Below are 21155 nucleotides of genomic sequence, written 5' to 3' on the forward strand. Positions count from 1 at the left end.
TTCGAATCCATTTTGAAGGGCCAAGGGCTAAACTTGAGATAATCAAAAATGTTACAGTGACTGTGAATTAGTCATATTTTAATGCTGTTTTGACAAACCATGAAATCTGAGGTTCTCAAAGCAGTGACTTTGAGTATGGGAGAATGTTGTGGCTTGCTGTAGATCTGCGTTGTGGTTGTGCTACACAGACATTGCGTTTTTCTCTTTGTTGAAGAGTGCAATTTTTGCGCCTCTACTGGCACCACAAGGAAAAGCAACAATAGGGCCTTTCGCACCGCAGGAACCTTTTCATAGTACCAGAACTAATTATGGAACTACCCACTTTTTGGTGTTTTCGCACCGCCAGAACTGGGTACGATTTTAGTACCGGACTGCCTTTTTCGAGAACCAAATTAGCTTCTACTCTGGAGCAGTGTCTAACCAGCACAACTGGTACTACCCGTGACATAAGCATACATTGATTGGCCAAACGTGTACGAAAACGCCCTCACCCGCCATAATTTAAAAAGCATTGTAAACATACTGTAAACATTCTGTCAACTTATTTTGCAAGTATGAAGAACAGCGATAGATGGACGGACGCTGAAGTGCAGGCACTTGTAGCAAATGTAGCACTGCCAGTTGTCGTTGGATAATCTAAGTCCTCCTTTCCGTTCTTTCAGTTGCTTTACGTATACATCGACATTCCATGTCCATTATTGTGAAACCCGCGAGTGACAACACAAACACAACTCCGATCACAGTGTCCTCCATCCTCCTGTTGTTAACGTTGTTCTTCTTTCTCTTCTGTCTCTCCATTCCCGTTGCCTTACACAGATGCTGTTGTGTTTGGTTGTGACTGCACTCGAGATGAGAGTGTGTTAGTGTGTGTGTGTGTGTGTGTGTGTGTGTTTTCTTGGTCCCGGGATTGGATTCATGCGCCTGTTAATGGTTCTTTTGATTGGTCTGCTCCTCTGATATGAATGCTGCCATTGTCCACAGTGTGTGTGTTTACTTTGTTTAAAAAGGTTTCATCTTGTACTTTATTTTTGGCTGTGGGTTATCTTTCTGTTTCTATTGCATTCTGCAAAAATAGAAGAATGAGTGGTTTAATGTGTGTGTATGTGTTAAAGGGAGATGACATATGCTTGTGGCTTGTTTTGGGCATTTGCATTTTACATTTATGCTATTGGCCAACTGTAACAATATAAACTCCATAGTCACGGGAAGAAGGAGGCGGGAACCGGCGAACACTCAAATAAAACTTTAATAACCAAAATAAACATAAAACAGCGCGACAGCCCCTCAGGGGCGACTGCCGCGCACAAACAAAAACCAAACCACAAAATAAAACCCAGGCCTGGTACTCTCTCGTCCTTCACTGTTGTCGCTCCTCTTTTGTATCCTCCCGATCTCCTCCGTGGGACTCGAGACCGGTGAGTGGAGCAGGTGTCGCTCATTTCCCAATCACTCCACCAGCCTCGCTCCGTTCCCACGGCTCTCGGCCCCGCCCCACTCGCCGCACCAACATTTATCCAAAGTGACTTACATTGTCATATACAGGTATACAGTACTTTTTTTGTTTTGTTTTGTTTTGTTTTTTGTTAATCAGTATGTTTAGGAATCAAACTGTAGGCATAGAAGTGTCAGCCCATAGCAGGGCCCTATGATTTCATAAAAACGGAATTTACAGTTTAACGTGGAATGTCACAGAATTTGTCAAATTTTGAATGAATTAATGAAAAGTAGGTCATTACACTTAAATCAAATCACAATATGGACTAATATCTGTAACTATTAATCTGCAAAAGTCTATTAAATATGAATCCTGCATGTTCTGCGTGTCTCTGTTAATGAATGGCGCAGACGCACAGTTTCGTTTATTACACACACACACACACACGCACACACACACACTGAAGTGCTCGTGATGCTCGCGGTGATTTCAGCATCTGCCGTCTCACTAAATGAGGACGTGAACACATGAACAACATCCCCAGAACTGCTCTGAGAGTCACTTCATGAGTAATTGAACGTTTGATTTGAGTAAAACTAGCCTCATATCACATACACAGAACTGTAAAGGTATTCACGGCAACCCGTCAAAATAAAAGTCCGGTTTGATTGAAGTCTATTTTTCAGTAGAATATACATAGCCTACTACTACTAAAACAAAACAAATATTATTTTTTAAGGAATAATCACACAACATTTCTTCCATATTTTAATTTTAATAGTAAATCCCCTTTGTTTGCCAAAAAATAAAGTTTGCTTAATTTGTAATAATTAAAAGATAAATGAAATTAATGTTTTATGCCTTCATTTTATAACACAAAAACAATTGAAATACACAACAGAATTTCCGAGGGGGGGGAATCAGAAGGCAAGCTTATAAAAAAGAAATAAATAAAAATAAAGTCGTTTTATGCATTCAAATAATTAGACATACTAAAACAGAATTTGGTAACAATAAAAATGTATACTTAACAATAAATAAATGTATTTAAATAAATTTTAGAATATTTATTTTTCATGAGGGATAGACATCTTATGACTTTCTGATGCATATTACGTTCAAAACTGCAAGGTATTGGTCTGATATGAGCTCTGGTGAAAATGAAATAATCACTGTTTGGCTTAGTGGCATCATTTTAAAAGACTTAATTATTATTTATTTTAAATATAGAAAGATAGTAATACTTTTATTCAGAAAGGACACACACTAAGAAGATTAAAGTGACAGTATAAACATTTATAATGTTACAAAAGATTTCTGTTTCAAATAAATGCTGTTCTTTACTGAAATACTGAAGTTTATCACGGTTTCCACAAGAACTATTAAGCAGCAAATCAGCATATTAGAATGATTTCTGAAGGATCATGTGACACTGAAGACTGGAAGAATGGCTGGAAAAAGAAAAAATCATCTTTGCCATCACAGAAATAAATAGCATTTTAAAAAATATTAAAATACACTTTTAAATTATAATGAAATTTCGCAACATTACTGTTTCATTGTTTTTGATTAAAGTAACACAGCCTTCCTGAGCATTCGAGGCTTTAAAAACATTTTTTTTTTTTTATCTTACCAACCCCAAATTTTTTTTACGGTAGTGAATTCTGAGTTTTTTAGGCACTTGGTAAAAGGTTAACAAGATCCACAATAAGAACTGTCTGTCAACAGATCAGCATTTATTCAGTATATACACATTTTCTGCTATTCCAGTGGTTTCTGTATAACTGTCACAGCATTTTTTTCCCCATCAGTCTACTATTCTTTTATGTTCTGTTATGGTTTTAGATAAGCCCGCCCCTAAATAGCACATAAAAACAAAATCAGCTGTGGTTTATTCCTGTCTAGTTGGCAGTTCTTGGCCAGAATAAATTCAGTGTAGACCAGACCTGTTACTGTTTAGTCAGATGTCTGACTTTGTGAAATAGGGTATATTTCTATTCCAAGCCGAAACAGTGCTTACCAAGCTTTGAATTCTAATGTTCTCTGAGAAAACACTGTCTTTAGAAATTTAGTAATGAACACGTGAGTGTTTGTGTATTTCTGTCATCTGTCCATTACTCTGTTTTCTAAATATAATGCAACATTCCCTCTCTCTTTAATGGCTTGGTTGGCAGCCGCTCCATTTGTGTCTGTGGTTTGTTGTAGGATGCACAGATAGCTTGTTATAGCACTGTACAAAATACTTACCCAGTTCACATATGCTGTACAGTCATTTTTCTTCTTGGTTGTATTCAAACAGCGTCACAGGCTTGCTTTGCACGTCATCTCCCTTTAATAAGAGTATGAGGTGGCATAGATGTGAGACTGGAATACGCTACACAACTTTTGCCCTGATTTTTTGCCCTGATTTGCAGTCTGGATGTGTCACTGCAGTTGCCAAAGTCAGACCCAGTCTGCAGATTTTAGGCAATTGGAATTGACAGATTTTCTAGTGAATGATGATCACAGACACAGATCATAGAACGCAAACATGTTTGATATTTTTAGCCTATTTTAGTAGGTCTGGAAGAGTAATCAGAATAAAACCAAAATTGTGATTATCAGATGGCAAAGGCTGCAATTTTGAGGCTGTTACTAAATTTTTCTATTGATTATTTTTTCACATTATTTGATTAATCTAAGCATTATTTTCTCCTGGTAAGTTTATCAGTTATTTTCTGATTAGTTGATTAATCATTTGGTTAACTTGGCAATAAATAACAACCATAACTTCTGCCATTTATTTTTCAACATTTTATTCATATTTTCTTAAAAATACTTGTTTTAAAAATAAAAAATTTCCAACATAAAAACATAAAGTTTCAAGAATTAAAGGGTTAGTTCACCCAAAATTTAAAATTAGGCTGTTTTACTCACCCCTGTGGCATCCTAGGTTTATATGACTTTCAACTTTCAGACGAATCCAGTCGGAGTTATATTAAAAATTGTCTTTGATCTTTCAAACTTTATCATTGCAGTCAGCGGGTGTTGCATTGCTTCAGTCCAAAAGATTTTAAATAAAAAGCGCCCATCCCCCCAAAAAAGTGTCCTACACGGCCTCGGGGGGGTGAACAAAGGCCTCCTGTAGAGAATCAATGCATTTTTGTAAGAAAAATATCCATATTCAAAATGTAATAATCACTTTAATGTAGCTTGCGAAAACAGTTGTACACAGAAGCAGCTCCGGGAGGATGACGTATAAGATCAGCGTTGCGCATGCAGCAGTGAGTCTCGTGAAAACCAACGTTTGTTTACAGGAGCAAAGGAAGCAAAGTTTCTTTACTTTAGCAAAGGAAAACCAGTCTCCTATGACTTATATCGAAATCCTCCGACATTCTTCTTTACAAATCCTTGTTTTGTACTTCTAATTAGTGACCACTATTTTTGTGCATATCCCTCCCCTGCGTTTCCGTGTGTGTCACTTCTGAACAGCGCATGTGCAAAGCCGAACTCATACATCATCCGCCCGGAACTACTTCTGTTTACAGCAGTGAGTGCAAGCTAGAATCAAGTGATTTATTACGTTTTGAATAAGAATATCTTTCTTACAAAAACGCATTGATTTGCCCCCGGAGGCGTGTGAAACACTTTTTTTTATTTTTTATGGATGGGCGCTTTTTATTTAAAATCTTTTGGACTGAAGCAATGCAACATCCACTGACTGAAAAGATATAGCTTGAAAGATCAAAGACGATTTTTTATATAACTCCGACTGGATTCGTCTGAAAGATGAAAGTCATATACACCTAGGATGCCTCGGGGATGAGTAAAACGCAGGCCAATTTGATTTTTTGGGTGAACTAACCCTTTAAGTTATTAATTATTAATGCAAATGTCAAATTTGCACGAGCATAAATGTCCAACATAAATTCAGCCCAACAGCGACTAGTGCCTGCCGAATATAATCGGAAATGGACTTGTATTATTTATTCTTATTCATTATTTAAGGTGTGTGTTAATTTTATTTACACAAGTAACACTTGTTGTTTACTAGTGTTGTTCCGTGTTTAAAACACTTCAGTAAGTATTATTGTATCATTCAACAATTTCTGTGGTTGTTTATTTCGTGCTAAGAGATGATTGGTTTATGTTTGCTCCACACTGCTGCTTGAGCTGGAACAGATACTCTGTCACACCACATTACAATAGTATTTATAGGTCTAAACGGTAATTTTCATGATAAAATTGACTGAATTTAAAAGACGAGAGTTTGAGACTGTAATAGGTGCCCTGTGAAATAACAACTTGTCTCTGTGACAGCCGTCACAATACTAGACAATACTAGAGCCCTCTCATCATAATAATTAACTGATTCATTAGTTAATCACCGCAGCCATATAATCGAAAACTCTATTAATTTTTCAATTAATTATGCAGCCCTCACTTCCCTCGTTTCCACAGATTAACCCAGTCCTGATATACACGTCTTCAAGGAGACCTGTCTACGTCCACGGCGCCAAGACCACTGTAGTATCCTTCCACGTCCCCACGTCACTGCTTGACTTTTCCTGTCCTGAGTTCCTCCGTCATGTCAAGCCCTAGCAGCAGCCCAGAGAGAGAGGGAGGGATGGCAGGTTCTGTTCAGCTGGAGGACCTCAACTCGCCTCCTGGACTGGAGGCTGACCCTCCTTTAGGTGGCAGTCCAGTGCTCAGTCCAGATTCCAGTTCCCATGATGCTGCACTCTCTGCCCCAGCAGCTTCCCCGGCTGACTCTGAGAACCTCAGTCCAGATGAGCTCGAGCTTCTGGCTAAACTGGAGGAACAGAACAGGTAAAACTTTTTGTCCATACAATGTAAGCCAGTGATCAAAACTGTTTGGTTACCAGCATTCTTCAAAAAAAAAAAAAAAAAAATTATTTTATGTTCCACAGAAGAAAAAAACCCAAAAATGGAAAATGTGCCTCATGTTTTTTCAAATTGCATGGCTTTCTTTCTTTGCGAATATCCTGGCTTCTCTTTTTTTCTATATAATGAAATTGAATGAGGACCAGAATGTCACGTACCAAAATGTCAAAATTTAGACCCCATAATTTTTAATCAAAATGTCATAACTCAATCTACCGGTCAAACAACAGACTCGTCTCTGGTGACATATGCCAGACTTCTGCAATAATTTAATTCACTTTAACTCCGCCCCTTTTTTACAGTCGACTGCAAGATCACATTCAGACCTGCCTCCATCCAATCAACAATCAATGGTTAGAATAAATTCCCTACAGTACAAAGAGTTATTTTGGTGTTTTTTGCCTTTATTTCAATAGGACAGGAGTTAGACAGGAAGCAAAGTGGGAGAGAGAGGGGACGGGATCAGGAAAGGTCAACGAGCCAGGACCCTTGGTGCCAACCTGCTTTACAATTTTTATTCTTTGATAATCCATTCACTCAGATGCAATCTTAATGTTTTGTTCATAAATCTGATTTATCCGGTTCTTGTGGTAAACTCATTAACTCAGTGGTCTGGTCTCAGCGGCTAACAGCTCACTGAAAAGGAAGACTGCCAACCTAAAAATATTTTTTTAATTGACTTAATTATAAGAGTATAATGATTATAGACTTTTCTTTATTTACTTTTTTGTAATTTCAGGGCTTGATAGACCCAGTTCTCATTCACTTTGAATATATTAAAAAGGAGTGGCCAGGATACTTTTTATTAATCTAATTTTGTCTTCAATGGAAGAAAAAATATGGTACCAAACCTGTCTTGAAACAACATGTGAGTATTTGAAAAAACATCAGGTTGAGCAAATGGGTAATTTCACAGAGCAAATGTCAAGCGAGTATTAAAGTGCAACGCACTATACGCGTGTGTCATGCAGACATACACATAGTGTGTTGCACTTTGATACTTGACATCACTCTGAAGGTAGCAACGCAACAGCAAAGGGAACACTATGCATGCTTGAGACTGAAAGCTATGTGTGTGGTTTATCATTTGACCTGTTAGAGGCAAGCTCTTAGCAGTTAGTCTCCTCTTCCTGTAACAGCTGATATGTAACAAGCTTTCACTATTAATCAGTTGCGGTGGTTACCTGGCAACTAAAATGTAGATACAGTCTGCTGAATGTAGAACTTTAATGGGTCATTTAAGAGGACAGCAGCTACAGTCGTAGAAATTTGTTTAAACATTCTGTGCACTTCTGTCAGACAGGTCGCCAGTATTCCTTGAGATTTCACAAAACATTATTATTATTATTATTATATTACAATATTATTTAGCCGATATAGTCTGCCTGAAATACATTTTTTTTTTTATTCAAGCGGTGGTAGAGTCAACAGATGTGTATAAAGAAGCATTTGTATTGTGTTTAGTGGTCTATGCCAAGACAGTCATAACTTACTATTACTCATACTTGACTAGGAATTTGAACAAACTTTGTGACCCACACAGTGTGTGCTATGGACATGACATTTGACATACTTTACGAGTGATCAGACTTTCATATTCATTTATATTTACCTACTAGACAATATAACAGAAAAATATCTCATGCACTAAAGGTCGCATATATTGTAGCTTGATGAAATTTCGCAAGCTAAATCCAGTCATTTCAGTAGCAATCAGTCCAACTGGAAATTTTGCGCAGCACCATGTCCTAACCAGACGCAATACGACAATATTCCAGCGACAAGCAATTTGGCTGTCCACACCAGACGCCACACGACAGAATGACTCAAATATCAGTTATTCAGAAGCACACTGCACTCCCAGCGAAATTAACACGTTTATCATCTAATCATCGAATATTAAACCTTTTTAACATTATTAAAAGTAAATACTGAGGGACTGATCCCATCTTTGTCATGGAATACACATGTTGGTTCGCACTTAGTCTTAACCTACAGGTTTGCTTTAATTTATTTTCAAGGTACAGTAAACAGTAAAAAAGTGACTTCTGCGTGAGCTGTGCTTTATACATCTCTACACTGTTGACAGTGGACAATAGATTGTTTTTGTTGTGGAATTTGACCAAAATCACGCTAATGTGAGCATGCTCTTACATTTGAAGGAGGGACCCAAGCTATTTCTAGAGGCCAGAATATCAGAGGCTTTGTGGTGGGCTCTTAGTGGGCAATTAGTGCTGGGTTAAAAATATATGGATTACTCCATTTTAATCGATTCTAATTTTGATGAACCTATATTGATTCTTAAATCCCAAGAATTATTCTTTTAGTCTAGGCTGTTTTCAGTTGATGTGTGAACAAAACTTCACTGAACTTTATTTGTAGCGCATATCCCATCCAATTAATTGCAGTAAGCCCTGTGCTTTTTTACTTTTGAGATGAAACAAAGTCTCAGCTTTACTATTATGTTAATTTTATAAAAATTAGGGATGCACGATATTAATGCGCATCTCGTCAGTAAAGCCGGTTCTGTAATCACCGGTAAATCTCTACACGTGCGTGCTTTCACGTAGAGCAGCATTTACTACACAGAGCTGTTGTTCACTGACAAGCTGCGCAAAACCACAATCATATGCGTATTCATGTTCTGCGCTGCTTATCAATGAAAAATGGCTCTGTGTAGTAAATGCTGCTCTACGTGAAAGCACACACGTGTAGAGATTTACTGACCGATGCCGATATTTATTGTGCATCCCTAATAAAAATTTTTTTTTAAAAAAATTAAAAAAAAATTAAATAATGAATTTTAGATTAAGTCCTATTATGTACATTTATTTGATCAGAAATACAATACAAACAGTAATGTTAAATATTTAAAATTTAACAGTAATATTTAAAATCCTACTGAATCCTTTTTTCCCCCTACTTCATTCCAGTGATGCAAAGCTGAATTTTTGCTGAAAAAAATTATTGTTTCCTTTGAAATCAAGCTTACCGACTCTGAACCTTTGAACACTAGTATAGGTTTAACTTCCCTTACAGAATTTGAACCCACTTCCTTTTGGGTAGCAACCCAGATTTTTAACCACTAGGCTGCACTATCATGATCTCCGTCTATTGTGTTGCATTCAGGTTGCTAGAAGCAGATTCCAAATCCATGCGCTCAATGAGTGGATCTCGGAGGAATAGTGGCTCCTCTCTGGTGTCAAGCTCATCTGCATCTTCTAACCTGTCCCATCTGGAAGAAGACACTTGGATCCTGTGGGGACGGATTGTCAACGAGTGGGATGAGTGGAGACGAAAGAAAGACAAACTTCTGAAGGTGACTGATTGCTCCTTTTTTCATTCAGAATCTGAATGACAATGTGTTAACCCACATCATAGACACTAGACAAAAGGATCTGAAACTTGTACATTCATCTCTTATTTTACCTTACCGTCTCTCTATCTGCAGGAGCTAATAAGGAAAGGCATTCCTCATCATTTCCGAGCAATCGTTTGGCAGTTATTATGCAATGCCACTGACATGCCAGTAAAGAATCAGTACTCTGAACTATTAAAGATGTCCTCACCCTGTGAAAAACTCATACGCAGAGATATTGCCCGAACATATCCAGAACACGACTTCTTCAAAGGCCAGGACAGCCTGGGACAGGAAGTTCTGTTTAATGTCATGAAGGTGAGAAAGACAGAAAATGGGTGGCGAAAGAAAGAGAGCAGATCAGATAAAGTGGAGACACAGTAGAACAAATTAAAGAAAGAGCGAGTGGTGGCTTATTGAACAAAAATGTAAAAACTTAAAAAAATACAATCAATTCAGAAGTGGCAAGGGAATAATACAGAACAGGAAAAATATGAGAAATACAGTAATATTGTATAATTATAATTTAAAACAACTGTTTTCTATTTGAATATATTTTAAAATGTCATTTATTTTTGTGATGGCAAAGCTGAATTTTAAGAAGCCATTACTTCAGTCTTCAAAAAAAAATTTTTAACTCTAACTTTAACCTGCATGTATATTTCTTGGTCTCACAGGCATATTCTCTTGTGGATCGTGAAGTTGGTTATTGTCAGGGCAGTGCCTTCATCGTAGGATTGCTACTTATGCAGGTTTGCTTTTGTGTTTTTGCTTATCATTATGAACGAAAGTAATGTAAAGGAATGTCTTTGAGCCAAACTTTGCATAAACCAAATTCATCATGCATTGTGTGTTTGTAGATGCCGGAGGAGGAGGCTTTCTGTGTGTTTGTCAGACTAATGCAGGAGTACAGGCTTAGAGAGTTGTTTAAACCCAGCATGGCTGAACTGGGTCTGTGCATCTACCAGTTTGAACACTTGCTACAGGTAAGGAAAAATATTTTATAGAATCTAGACTAATATAACTGTACATATAATGTTGAGGGAGCGTTCAAGGAAAAAGAAAAATAGCAGACTGCTTTTTCGATAATGGAGTGTACTGTATGGAGTTTTTGTTTACTATAAAAAATTAGCTGTTGTATAGGAGAAAGAAGTCTCTTGTGCTCACTAAGGCTGTATTTATTTGATTAAAAATACATTGTGAAATATTATTAGTTTTCTAATTAAATGCATTTAAAATGTAATTTCTGACAGCAAGGCTAAATTTTTAGCAGGCATTACTCCAGTCTTCAGTGTCACATGATCCTTCAGATATCATTCTAATATGCTGTTTTGGTGCTCAAGAAACATTTCTTATTATTATCAATGTTGAAAACTGTTGTGCTGGTTAATATTTTTGTGTACATTTTTTAAGAACAGTATTAATTTAAAAATGAAAGTTTTTTTTTTATAACATTATAAATATCTGTACTGTTACCTTTATAGGGGCCAATATATGATTCGCTTAAGAGGTGAACATGATTCAAGTCTTAGTTATAGTTGTGATTTTTTAAATGATTTAGACAGAGAAGTGATTTCTCTTTTATTATATACTGTATTTTCTACTGCATGCCAAGATGTCTGGAGTAATGCCATGTTTGTCCACAAGGAGGCAACAGATTTACAGTGCATAGACAGTCAAGAGGCAGCCCATTTGTTTCTTCTCAGAAGTATTTTATCTAACTTCTTTCAGTGTTTTATTTTATTTTGTATTTTTTTACTTATATCATGTTTTCATCTCTGTGATCAGGAGCAGTTGCCGGAGCTGAACGTTCATTTCCGTTCTCAGAGTTTCCATACATCTATGTATGCCTCATCCTGGTTTCTCACTCTCTTTCTAACCTTCCTACCCCTGCCAATAGCTACACGTATTTTTGACATCTTTATGTATGAGGTATGGACACAAGACTTTGTGTGTTACTGACTTAGCTGTATACTTTATGGACAAAATGTTTCCCGAAGTTAGCAACATCTGAAAAAACTCAAAAGGAAAAATGGTTGTTGTAGCGTTGCACTGTGTCCTAATCAAACTGAAAGTCACTCAAAGTAAACATTTTAGTGTACTATAATAAAAATCTAAAATTCTAAAGTTAAAAGGGTAAAGTCAATATTGTAGAAAGAGCAGTCAATGGAAAGTCCCTACCATGATATAAAAGCATTATCAAGTACAGAATTTGTGTGTACTGTACGTGTTGCATGCAGTTTTCAGTTTTTTTTCCAAGGTGTGAATGCATCTAGGCTGTGTTTAGAACTTAATAGAGACATGAAAATACTAGGGCATGATCATTTGTTGTAGTTATGTCTGTGATTGTATGGATACTGTGTGTTGTTTTCTTAGGGATTGGAGATCATATTCCGAGTTGGAATGGCGATACTACAGTACAACCAGACAGACCTCATACAGCTAGACATGGAGGGAATGTCACAGGTCACAGGGAAAATCATCTGTGCTATGTACATCAATGTATAATACATGTAACAACATAAACAACAGAACCACTTAAACTGAATTTTGTTTAACAATCTCACCACAGCACTTTCAGAAGGTGATTCCACATCAGTTTGATAGCTGCCCCGATAAGCTGATCCTGCGGGCTTATCAAGTCAAATACAATCCCAAGAGAATGAAAAAGTGAGTGATCTGAAAAATGTAAATGAGTGATCCGTGAGAAAAAAGGGAGATTCACAATAAATGAAAGAAAGTTTGGTTTTTGCCTAGATTCAGTTGTTGCCTTTTCATCCACAGGTTAGAAAAGGAGTATACCACTATCAAGAACAAAGAAATGGAGGAACAGATTGAAATTAAGGTCTGTATATGTGTATTTAGATACACTGGTACATATACAGCTAGTTTGGTGACTAACATAAATTTTGTTTGTCCGCACACAAATGACTTTTTTATCCAATTAAATTTCGCTTGAACTTCATTAAGGATTAAATTTTACTATACAAAAAATATATGTACTTTTGTTGTTGTTAAATACCCCATTTGGGTTTGATTTATAAATAAATATTCTGTAAAGAAGGTATTTATCCAGCATTTACTACATTTAATATTAAAGTATTCAACATTTTTGGTAAATAAAATGAAGCTTAAATAAAATAATATAAGGGTTTTAAAGTAGAACTTACCTTTCTCTTTAGTCAATTTCTTTTTTATTTTAAATCATTTGCTTTTTGAATAAAATATATTTCAGATATATTTTTTTCTTTTCATTTTAACAGAGACTACGTACAGAAAATAGACTACTGAAGCAGAGGATTGAGACACTGGAAAAAGTGAGATGGTTTCTTCTAACCAATATGCATAAGCCCCGATTAGTGTGTGTTTGAATAAACAGTGTAGATTTCTTTATTATGTGAGTCATGTAAAATTTTAGATCATAACAATCTTTACACAGGGTTAGAAGTATTGCCTCCTTCCTGATGGTAAAAATTTTGAAGTCTCATTTCCTTTCTTTTTCTCTGCCTTTCTCTGTTGAAATTACTTCCCCACAATTTTCACCACAAACACACTCAATCTGTTATACTCACTTTTATGTTTTATACTTTTACAATTCTTCACCACTTGATTTTGTCCTAATGAAACTTTTACAAAATATTCCTTTTTCTTCTCTTCATGTGTGTCTGTGGTTTTCAATACCTTTTTTGCTTATCCATTATTTCCTTCCTTTTTTCCTTGTTCTTTCTGTCCACATTTTCAAACTTTTCTTTCTTCTCTCTGTGTCCTTTCTTTCCCTTTTTCCTCATTTTCCTCTTGTGGTGTTGTAGGAGAGTGCTGCATTAGCAGACAGGTTGATTCAGGTACAGTACTGTCAAGCCAGCTGCTCACTAATCCCTCCTGCCTTTCCTCCTCTCTTTGCTCAGTCATACACTTCTTCTCTTCAACCTTCCATGGTTTTTACTGTAATCCACTCTTTTTCCTGCCCCTATGCTGCCGCCTCCACACAGTTCAGAGAATGGGCCTGTTGCATGAAAAGTGGTTATTTGTTTTTCTGTGTTTTTCATCACTGCATTGACAGCTCATTTGTCTACATGGCTGTAACAATATCTAAGAGGCACTCCAAATGAAAGTTAACCCTGACACTCTCTACCGGCAGTTTAGCCTTGCATGCGGGACGTGGAAGCATAGGTGTGCATCAGGGTTCTGTATTATGTCCAATGTCATTTTCAAATTTTATCATGTAATTCATCCAATTCCAAAATTCAGTGGGATTCTTTTGATTCTAGAATTGATCAATTTCTTCTTTGGTTTTATGATGCAGAGGTATCGTTGCATGTAGCCCTTCTCATTTCTTTGATTCGAATGCCATACTGATTGGAATGCCACACTTATCTCCCCTTGACTGCAAGTTAAGTGACAGATCTCCCAAGAAGAAACTTACTCCATTTCTTTTCTCTCAGGGTCAGGTGACTCGAGCCCAGGAGGCAGAGGAGAACTATGTTATTAAGCGTGAACTGGCTGTGGTTCGACAGCAGTGTTACACAGCCAGTGAGAGTCTGGAAAAGGCGCAGGACACCATTCGTGAACTTCAGCAACACAAGGTAACTACAAGTTGAATTTCAGTGCTGAGACTGTTTTTGCTGCACTCAGCTGACCTCAACAGGAAATATTGATTAAATGCTTTGCATCTTTTTTAAATATAGGTTTTTATGAAACTACATTTAATGACTGGAGTGAACTGCTCACCCATCATTTGAAAAAGATGCCTGCCATTGCATGTGGAGCATGTGGCACAAAGCCCAACAGACACACAAAGAGCACTTTCTGTTCAGCAAGTCTGATTGAATGTAGATGATTTAATAAGTTTACCTAATTTTACATTAACCATTTCATAATTTATGGCTGTTTTTAATGAAATAGTCAATGTAGTAACCCAGTAAGCTCTGAAATACTGTCAGTGTGAAAGCACTACAAAGCCAGCCTGTTCTCCCAGTTAGCTTTATCACTGCTTATGTGTGCAGTGTGAAACAGACACAACAATCACATCCCTTGAAGGTACCTACTGTTAAATTACTATTAAATTAAAAAGTAATAAAGCAGTTGATTATGAGGAAAAATTCTCTCTTTTATAAAGTTGCAGTGAGACCATGCAGTTTACAAGAAAACTGAGCAAAGTCACATGTCATATAAACATGTTTTTATTTTTTGAACCACCATGTTCGCTGTACACATGGCCGCAGGCTGTTCTTAGTCAAAAGATCTGCTTTCTTATGGCAGAATTACCCTGAACTGGGTCACTGACAGGTCAGAGATTATTTTCTGTTAAGATTTATGCAAATGACTGTTTGAACCCATAATTAGAATTTAAATTCTTTCAGCGTCCTCAAAAATTAAAAGAATGGATGCTAAAGCATCAATATCTAGCAGATGGGGTATTTTGGAATTTTTTTTTTTGTTGTTTAGGTGTGAATGGCATGTGTGAGAAGATGTTGGGGTGTGGTGTGTGTCATGTTGAGTGTGAGCTGTGACCCCGTGACATGTTTCACACTCAGAGCAACACTCTCTGGTCATATGTATTTTCCTGTGTTAAACTCATAATTGACCAATGTCCCATAGCGGTGCTGATGTCAACAGAACTAGTGTATCGTGCAACTAACAGCTAACCTTTTTGTAACCTTGCTTGTAGCTCCTCAATGGCTCGTAGTTGATCTGTCATCCGTGCTGACCCGGTTCGGCATTCATGTAATTCACGGATTAGTTGCGAAGTTTAACCATCATAAACTGATGCACGTGGTTCTGTGTTTTGTAAATTTAAACATTCAAGCACAAGAAAAGGCTGAAGAAAACTCAATTTGGTACACACTTCAGAGAATGCGAGAACACAGCATTCAGTTCTCTTTCATAAAAATCTGCATGTGTTCATCATTGAAATCACTTCTTTTACTTGTTTTCCAGAGTTGTTCATTTATTTATTATATTTCCTGTAAAAATAAAAAAACACTCTCCAGTTTAGATTTGACAAGGATTTAGTTTGTATAAGGTGAGTATTTATACTGCTCATTCAACCTAAATCTGATGAATCTGATCTCATTACCTGGAGCAAAGAGGGTCGATGTGGTTGATATAAAATGCTATTTGTGGTCTACATTTCACATCCTCTTTTAAAACACACACACACACAGACATATATATATATATATATACATATATATATATATATATATATATATATATATATATATATATATATATCAGTATATATGATATATATATATCAGTGTTTCCCATTCCGCCACAGTCTAATCTGTCCCACCACATTTTCATGATTAACCGAAGATATATTTATACTAAAAGTTCTTTAACGCTGAGTTTCACGCCAATGTTTTGGCTAAGTATCCGTCAAACTAATTAAAACAAAAAGCGTAATATGACTTAGCAAGTCTATTTGCGTTGCTTGTTTCAAAGTGAAGTACGCACATTGCGCAGTCGATCAGCTCGTGATCCGGTGTTTTCCGCATCTCAGAGCAGAACATAGCAACGACACAGCAACATACACATGACAAATCAAAACATTATTGTGAATCTGTGTGGAAACAATGTGAATGTATGGAAATGTCTGTGCCTGTGCATAAAAACAATGCGATCAGTGCGTCACACAGCACAATGCTCGCGCTCTTCAGAGACAATCACAGAATATGACAGAGCTTGTGTTTAAAAGCAAAAAACACTGGAAATAATAATTCACTGAAAACGCAACGCGAGTCTCTGTTCTCTCTGTGATCTCTGATGTAATCAGCCTGGTTTCCTTAATATTATCGCTGTTTTGGACGGATTGTTTGAATGCATTTGCTTACTGGATCATTGGACTGAAAACTTTCCCAGACTTAAGCGGCTTAAAATGATCTGATCGCAATCACACACACACACACACACACACACACACACACACACATGTGTGTGTGTGTGTGTGTACATAATGACCTATGCGATTTTATTTTAAATTAAGCATTCAGTGAAATGTCATAAGTAGAGTCTGGATCTCTGGCAGTGCTTTTGGTATTTAGCTGAAAGTCCAGTCCTTCTGCTAACATTTTTCAAGTACACAAGAAGTAGAATGAGCGAGAGTGTCTGTGATTGAAACATCTGAGTAATACGGGTATGATGAAGTGACTGGAAAGCTTGGAGGGAGGTAAGAAAAACAGAAGTAAAAGTCCGTGGGAACTAGTGTTCACACAAGTCTCCAGGGCAGGCCACAGCCCCCTCTGGTAGGCCACAGTATATGCACACAGTACACAGCAGAAGCACAGTCACATCAACACTGCTGCTTCAGTGATAGATATCGCTAAAATTAACAAAATAAATTTCCAGAATCACATCTGTTGAGTAGGCACTTACAGAATGACTGGTTGATTTTCATACATAAACTTGAAATTCTTTGGAAATGCAAAAGAGGCTGAAATTGATATTTTATGATGTAACGGTCCTGAGGCCTATAGTGTTACAGTAATTTAATACTTTAATTACTGTGTAATAGTAATTTTACCATGGTAACAGCTGTTTTTAGGCACAATGTATCAATAAATCAATGCATTTTTTATGCTAACAATTGTAATAATAATTCTTCCACAAAATAGAGTTCATTAGACAATATATATACTCTTAATGGTTACCAAGCAACATTGACACAAAATATAGAATAGAGCGCAACAGGGACCACTTACCTTTCCAGGATTCTCAGCATTTCCCATTGATTTCCCATCCATAAATTAAACAAATCATCTGCGAGATGAACATTACAACAAGGTTATGATACTGTATAATGTCTTTTATAAGATGATGAACTACACTTTCCATTAAACCTCTCATGTTGCGAATGATGTTTGCCTGTGCAATATGAAACGATTGACTTTTGGTCATTAATTTCAAATATAAAATGCATTTTACTTAAATATTTAGCAAAACATTCAAATACATACAAAAAACAAGTAGTTTGAGATGGTAGGAAAGCATTCTTGATAATGTCATTTACAATTTTAAGCTTTGACAATGCTACACAGGGACAGGAGGACACTGCTGAGCTCTTTTGGCATGGTTCTTGTTTTATATATAGCAACAGTTACTTCTGATTGATAGACTGGTTTTCAGAATTTCTCCCAAGGGTGATCTCTTTTTCAGGTTGTTGGAACACATGTTAGGGCTGTTATAAAAGCCCCTACAGTCTACATTACGGGGACCAAATATACCAAAATTGTATTGGTCACCATGAGGAAATAAGCTTATAAATCATACATTATGTTTTTTGTTTTGTTTTATTCTAATAGCAGAAAGTTTTCTATGAGGGGTAGGGTTAAAAATCATAACATCTATGGAATGTCCCCATAAAACATGGAAACCAGTGTGTGCTTGTGTGTGTTAGCTGTCTGTTAGCCATACACATGCTCTGTTTTTTTAGTAATTAATTGTTGTGTTGTAGTGGGGGATTTTATAGTCTTCTGTGGTGTTATGTGTTTTTGTGTATTTTTTGTCTCTGTGTGTGGTGTATAGAGGGGTTTTTGTGTGTGGTGTAAACTCAGTTGGAACAGTCTCGTCTACAGGAAGCAGAATTACTCGGTGCTCTGAAAGAAATGCAGGACAAAGTGCTCGATCTGGAAAAGGTTTGTGCATGTGTGTCTTTGACTCTCCAATAAAAATGTTCATGTATAAAATTAGTGTTTTTGCTTCAATGGTGTTGATTAGATCAGTGGTGATGTTACGGCTCATACGCCTTGTGTACATACAAATGATAAGTGAAACTATTATATATAAATGACTAGTAGAAAACTATATTCTAGCAAAGCTTTTACTAAATGATGCTGAAGTATAGCACTTATTGTAATATTGTCTGTGTGCTGTAGAGGAACAGCTCTCTGCCTGATGAAATCAATGTAGCTCAGCTGCAGGATGAGCTGAAGCTGGTGAAACTGAGAGAGCAGGAGACTCTGCGCTCCTTCAGAGAGATGCAAGAGGCCGTTACTGATCTCAACCACTGCTGGCAGGTGCAGAATCTCTATACAACCCTACTGAACTCAGTTGTTGTGGCATTCATAAAAAAGTATGAATTTCTGTGAGGCAAAAATGGATTTATAAAATTCCTTTATGCGGCAAGATACTTTGTTGGACCCTCTACTGGTCCACAAATCTAATTCTTTGCGAATGTAATTTTCTATCACAGCATCATACGTCTCGTGGAGGAGGAGGCCATTGGAAGGAATCTCCTAAAAAGAATGCGTTGAATGAGCTACAGGACAAACTGATGACTCTGAGACTGCGAGAGGCTCAGGGTCAAGCTGAACTCAAAGAGGTCAAACTTAAAAACCTGCAGCTGGAGAGCCAGGTTAGAACTACAATATCCGTATCAGCGTTATTTTAGTATCTTTGATATACCATTATAGTTTTTTTTTTTTTTTTTTTTTTTTAATATATTAACTTTTTTTTTTTTTTATTCATTTTAGTTTTAGTGCTTCAGCTCCAAAATTGAGACATGCCGACTAGCTGAAATTGAAGTTTAAAGGCCACAGCTCTCTTGAAACAAATTAGTGTGTACTCTAACTTACGCATGCATGCATACTTTTTTGTACATAAAACTTCTATGTGAATATTTTCTAGGGGTGTTGAAATTAATTGTGTCCGGACATAATCATGCAATAGTAGACCATAATCGATTATAGCCTACTGACGTCATTCGCATACGTGTTTGTCCCGCTAGCTTAAAATGGTGTAGGGAAGCGAAACACCAAAGCAAGTATTAAATGCACGTGTATCTCCGAATACTTTTATGATGCGAAATTGATGTAAACATAGTTTTTATCACTTGAAATTGTCTTTTATTTGCTTGTATGTTTTGAAGCTATATTTAGTTGGTTAAATTCTTAACAATTGTTTCGATTTATTATTCATTTGTAATTATTTAAAAAAGTAGCTTGCTTACATAATTTAATAAAAATCCATAAAATAAATTAGGTATAAAATGAATATGAAAATGTAGCCATGTGCCTTAATATTGAAAATTGAGGATGTGACAAATCGTGATGCAACGTGATATTGAATTGAACTGAATCGTTGACATGATAATTGCAATCGAATCATGAAAACAATGACGATTCACACCCTTAATATTTTCACGCATATATCATGATGCTTTAGTAAGTTTGCCCTTAAGTTTATTTGTTGTTTTCCTCAAAATTGAAGATAAAGTTTAGCAACCAAACAACTTAACCTTCTCACACATTTCTCTCTGTTTCCACAGAACCAGATCAACTGTAAACTAGTTATCAGACATGAGCAAGAGAGCACTGGCCTGCAGGAGAGACTGCAGAATGCTCTGTCCCACAACAAGACACTACAAAGTCAGCTCAACGAAATGAAAAGAAAGATGGCCGAGTCTGACTGCAAGGTGCAGTGCATTCACAGTCATACAATACAGGAAGAACAGATAACTGAATATTCAGCGAGATAAACAGTAAATGGGATGTGTCATATACTGCATCAGTACCATATTGGTTATTGGCTAACATGAGACTTCACAGGAAAATTTACAGAACAATTAAAAAAATAAAAATAAACATGTTTTCATACCCTACTTTATTTTGCTGTGAAGCCTTAATTCATTTGTAGCATTTAAAATGATTGACCTTAGTTTTTCATGCTTTATATTTTTTTTATTTAGACAAAATAGTGAAAAATTTTAATATATGCCATTTGCATCCCTAGTTAACAGACATAGTAAGACTACGAATTTGGGTTTATAGATGAATGCATGAATTAGAATGTAGAATTATTTTGGAAATACTTTTGAATTCTGAAAGTAATTTTGCTACCTTTCTTCCAGAGCAAAGAAGAGGTGATGGCAGTCCGTCTAAGAGAAGCTGACAGCATGGCCGCTGTGGCTGAACTCCGGCAAAAGATAGCCGAGCTAGAAATACAGGTGAGAAATACAGGCCATAGCCACATTATCCATGTCTGTTTAACAGGTTTAGAAAACTTCATGAAAGTGCTGCCAACCACTGTATCAATATAATCAGCGTGAGTGTTACATATTGCCTGCAGAAAGAGGAGGGATTGATCCAAGGCCAGCTGAATCACTCAGACTCCAGACAGTATATAACTCAACTGAGAGAGCAGATCGCTGAACTCAAGAATGAGGTGAGGCTGTCACAAACAAACACACATGTACACACACTAGTGTGCAAGTTCAGCTGCTATCTGTCATAATCTTTGCATCTGTGATCAGAAAAAAAAGTCCATTACGTTTACAACCCACACTATTTTCAGTAAAAAGACACGATCCCAAGTTACTACACAAACCTGGCTTCTCCTCTTCTTAAATTGACGTTTTTATGCCAGTTAGAATGGCTTTTTATATATTTTAGAATCTAAATTTTCCTGTCTGCACTTTGTAACTGTTTGTATTGGCGATTACCTGTGTACACAGTTTTAAAGTGGTATTCTTGGCATTTG

The 21155-nt window shown here is 36.6% G+C and overlaps 1 protein-coding gene across 1 annotated transcript in view; it reads left to right on the top strand.

The window, feature by feature from the left end:
* Positions 1 to 21155, top strand: part of evi5l (ecotropic viral integration site 5 like) — a 41989-nt gene that overhangs the window by 7060 nt on the left and 13774 nt on the right. The window contains 18 exon segments of the mRNA XM_042760586.1: positions 5876 to 6244; positions 9449 to 9638; positions 9771 to 9995; positions 10355 to 10429; positions 10538 to 10663; positions 11466 to 11609; positions 12054 to 12143; positions 12250 to 12347; positions 12462 to 12522; positions 12941 to 12994; positions 13487 to 13519; positions 14120 to 14281; positions 18206 to 18313; positions 18554 to 18694; positions 18871 to 19032; positions 19945 to 20091; positions 20527 to 20622; positions 20745 to 20840. Coding sequence (XP_042616520.1) covers positions 6003 to 6244; positions 9449 to 9638; positions 9771 to 9995; positions 10355 to 10429; positions 10538 to 10663; positions 11466 to 11609; positions 12054 to 12143; positions 12250 to 12347; positions 12462 to 12522; positions 12941 to 12994; positions 13487 to 13519; positions 14120 to 14281; positions 18206 to 18313; positions 18554 to 18694; positions 18871 to 19032; positions 19945 to 20091; positions 20527 to 20622; positions 20745 to 20840 — 2250 coding nt within the window. The 5' untranslated portion in view covers positions 5876 to 6002.

Source organism: Cyprinus carpio, chromosome A1 (genome assembly GCF_018340385.1).
Source record: "Cyprinus carpio isolate SPL01 chromosome A1, ASM1834038v1, whole genome shotgun sequence".
Taxonomy (NCBI): Eukaryota; Metazoa; Chordata; class Actinopteri; order Cypriniformes; family Cyprinidae; genus Cyprinus; species Cyprinus carpio.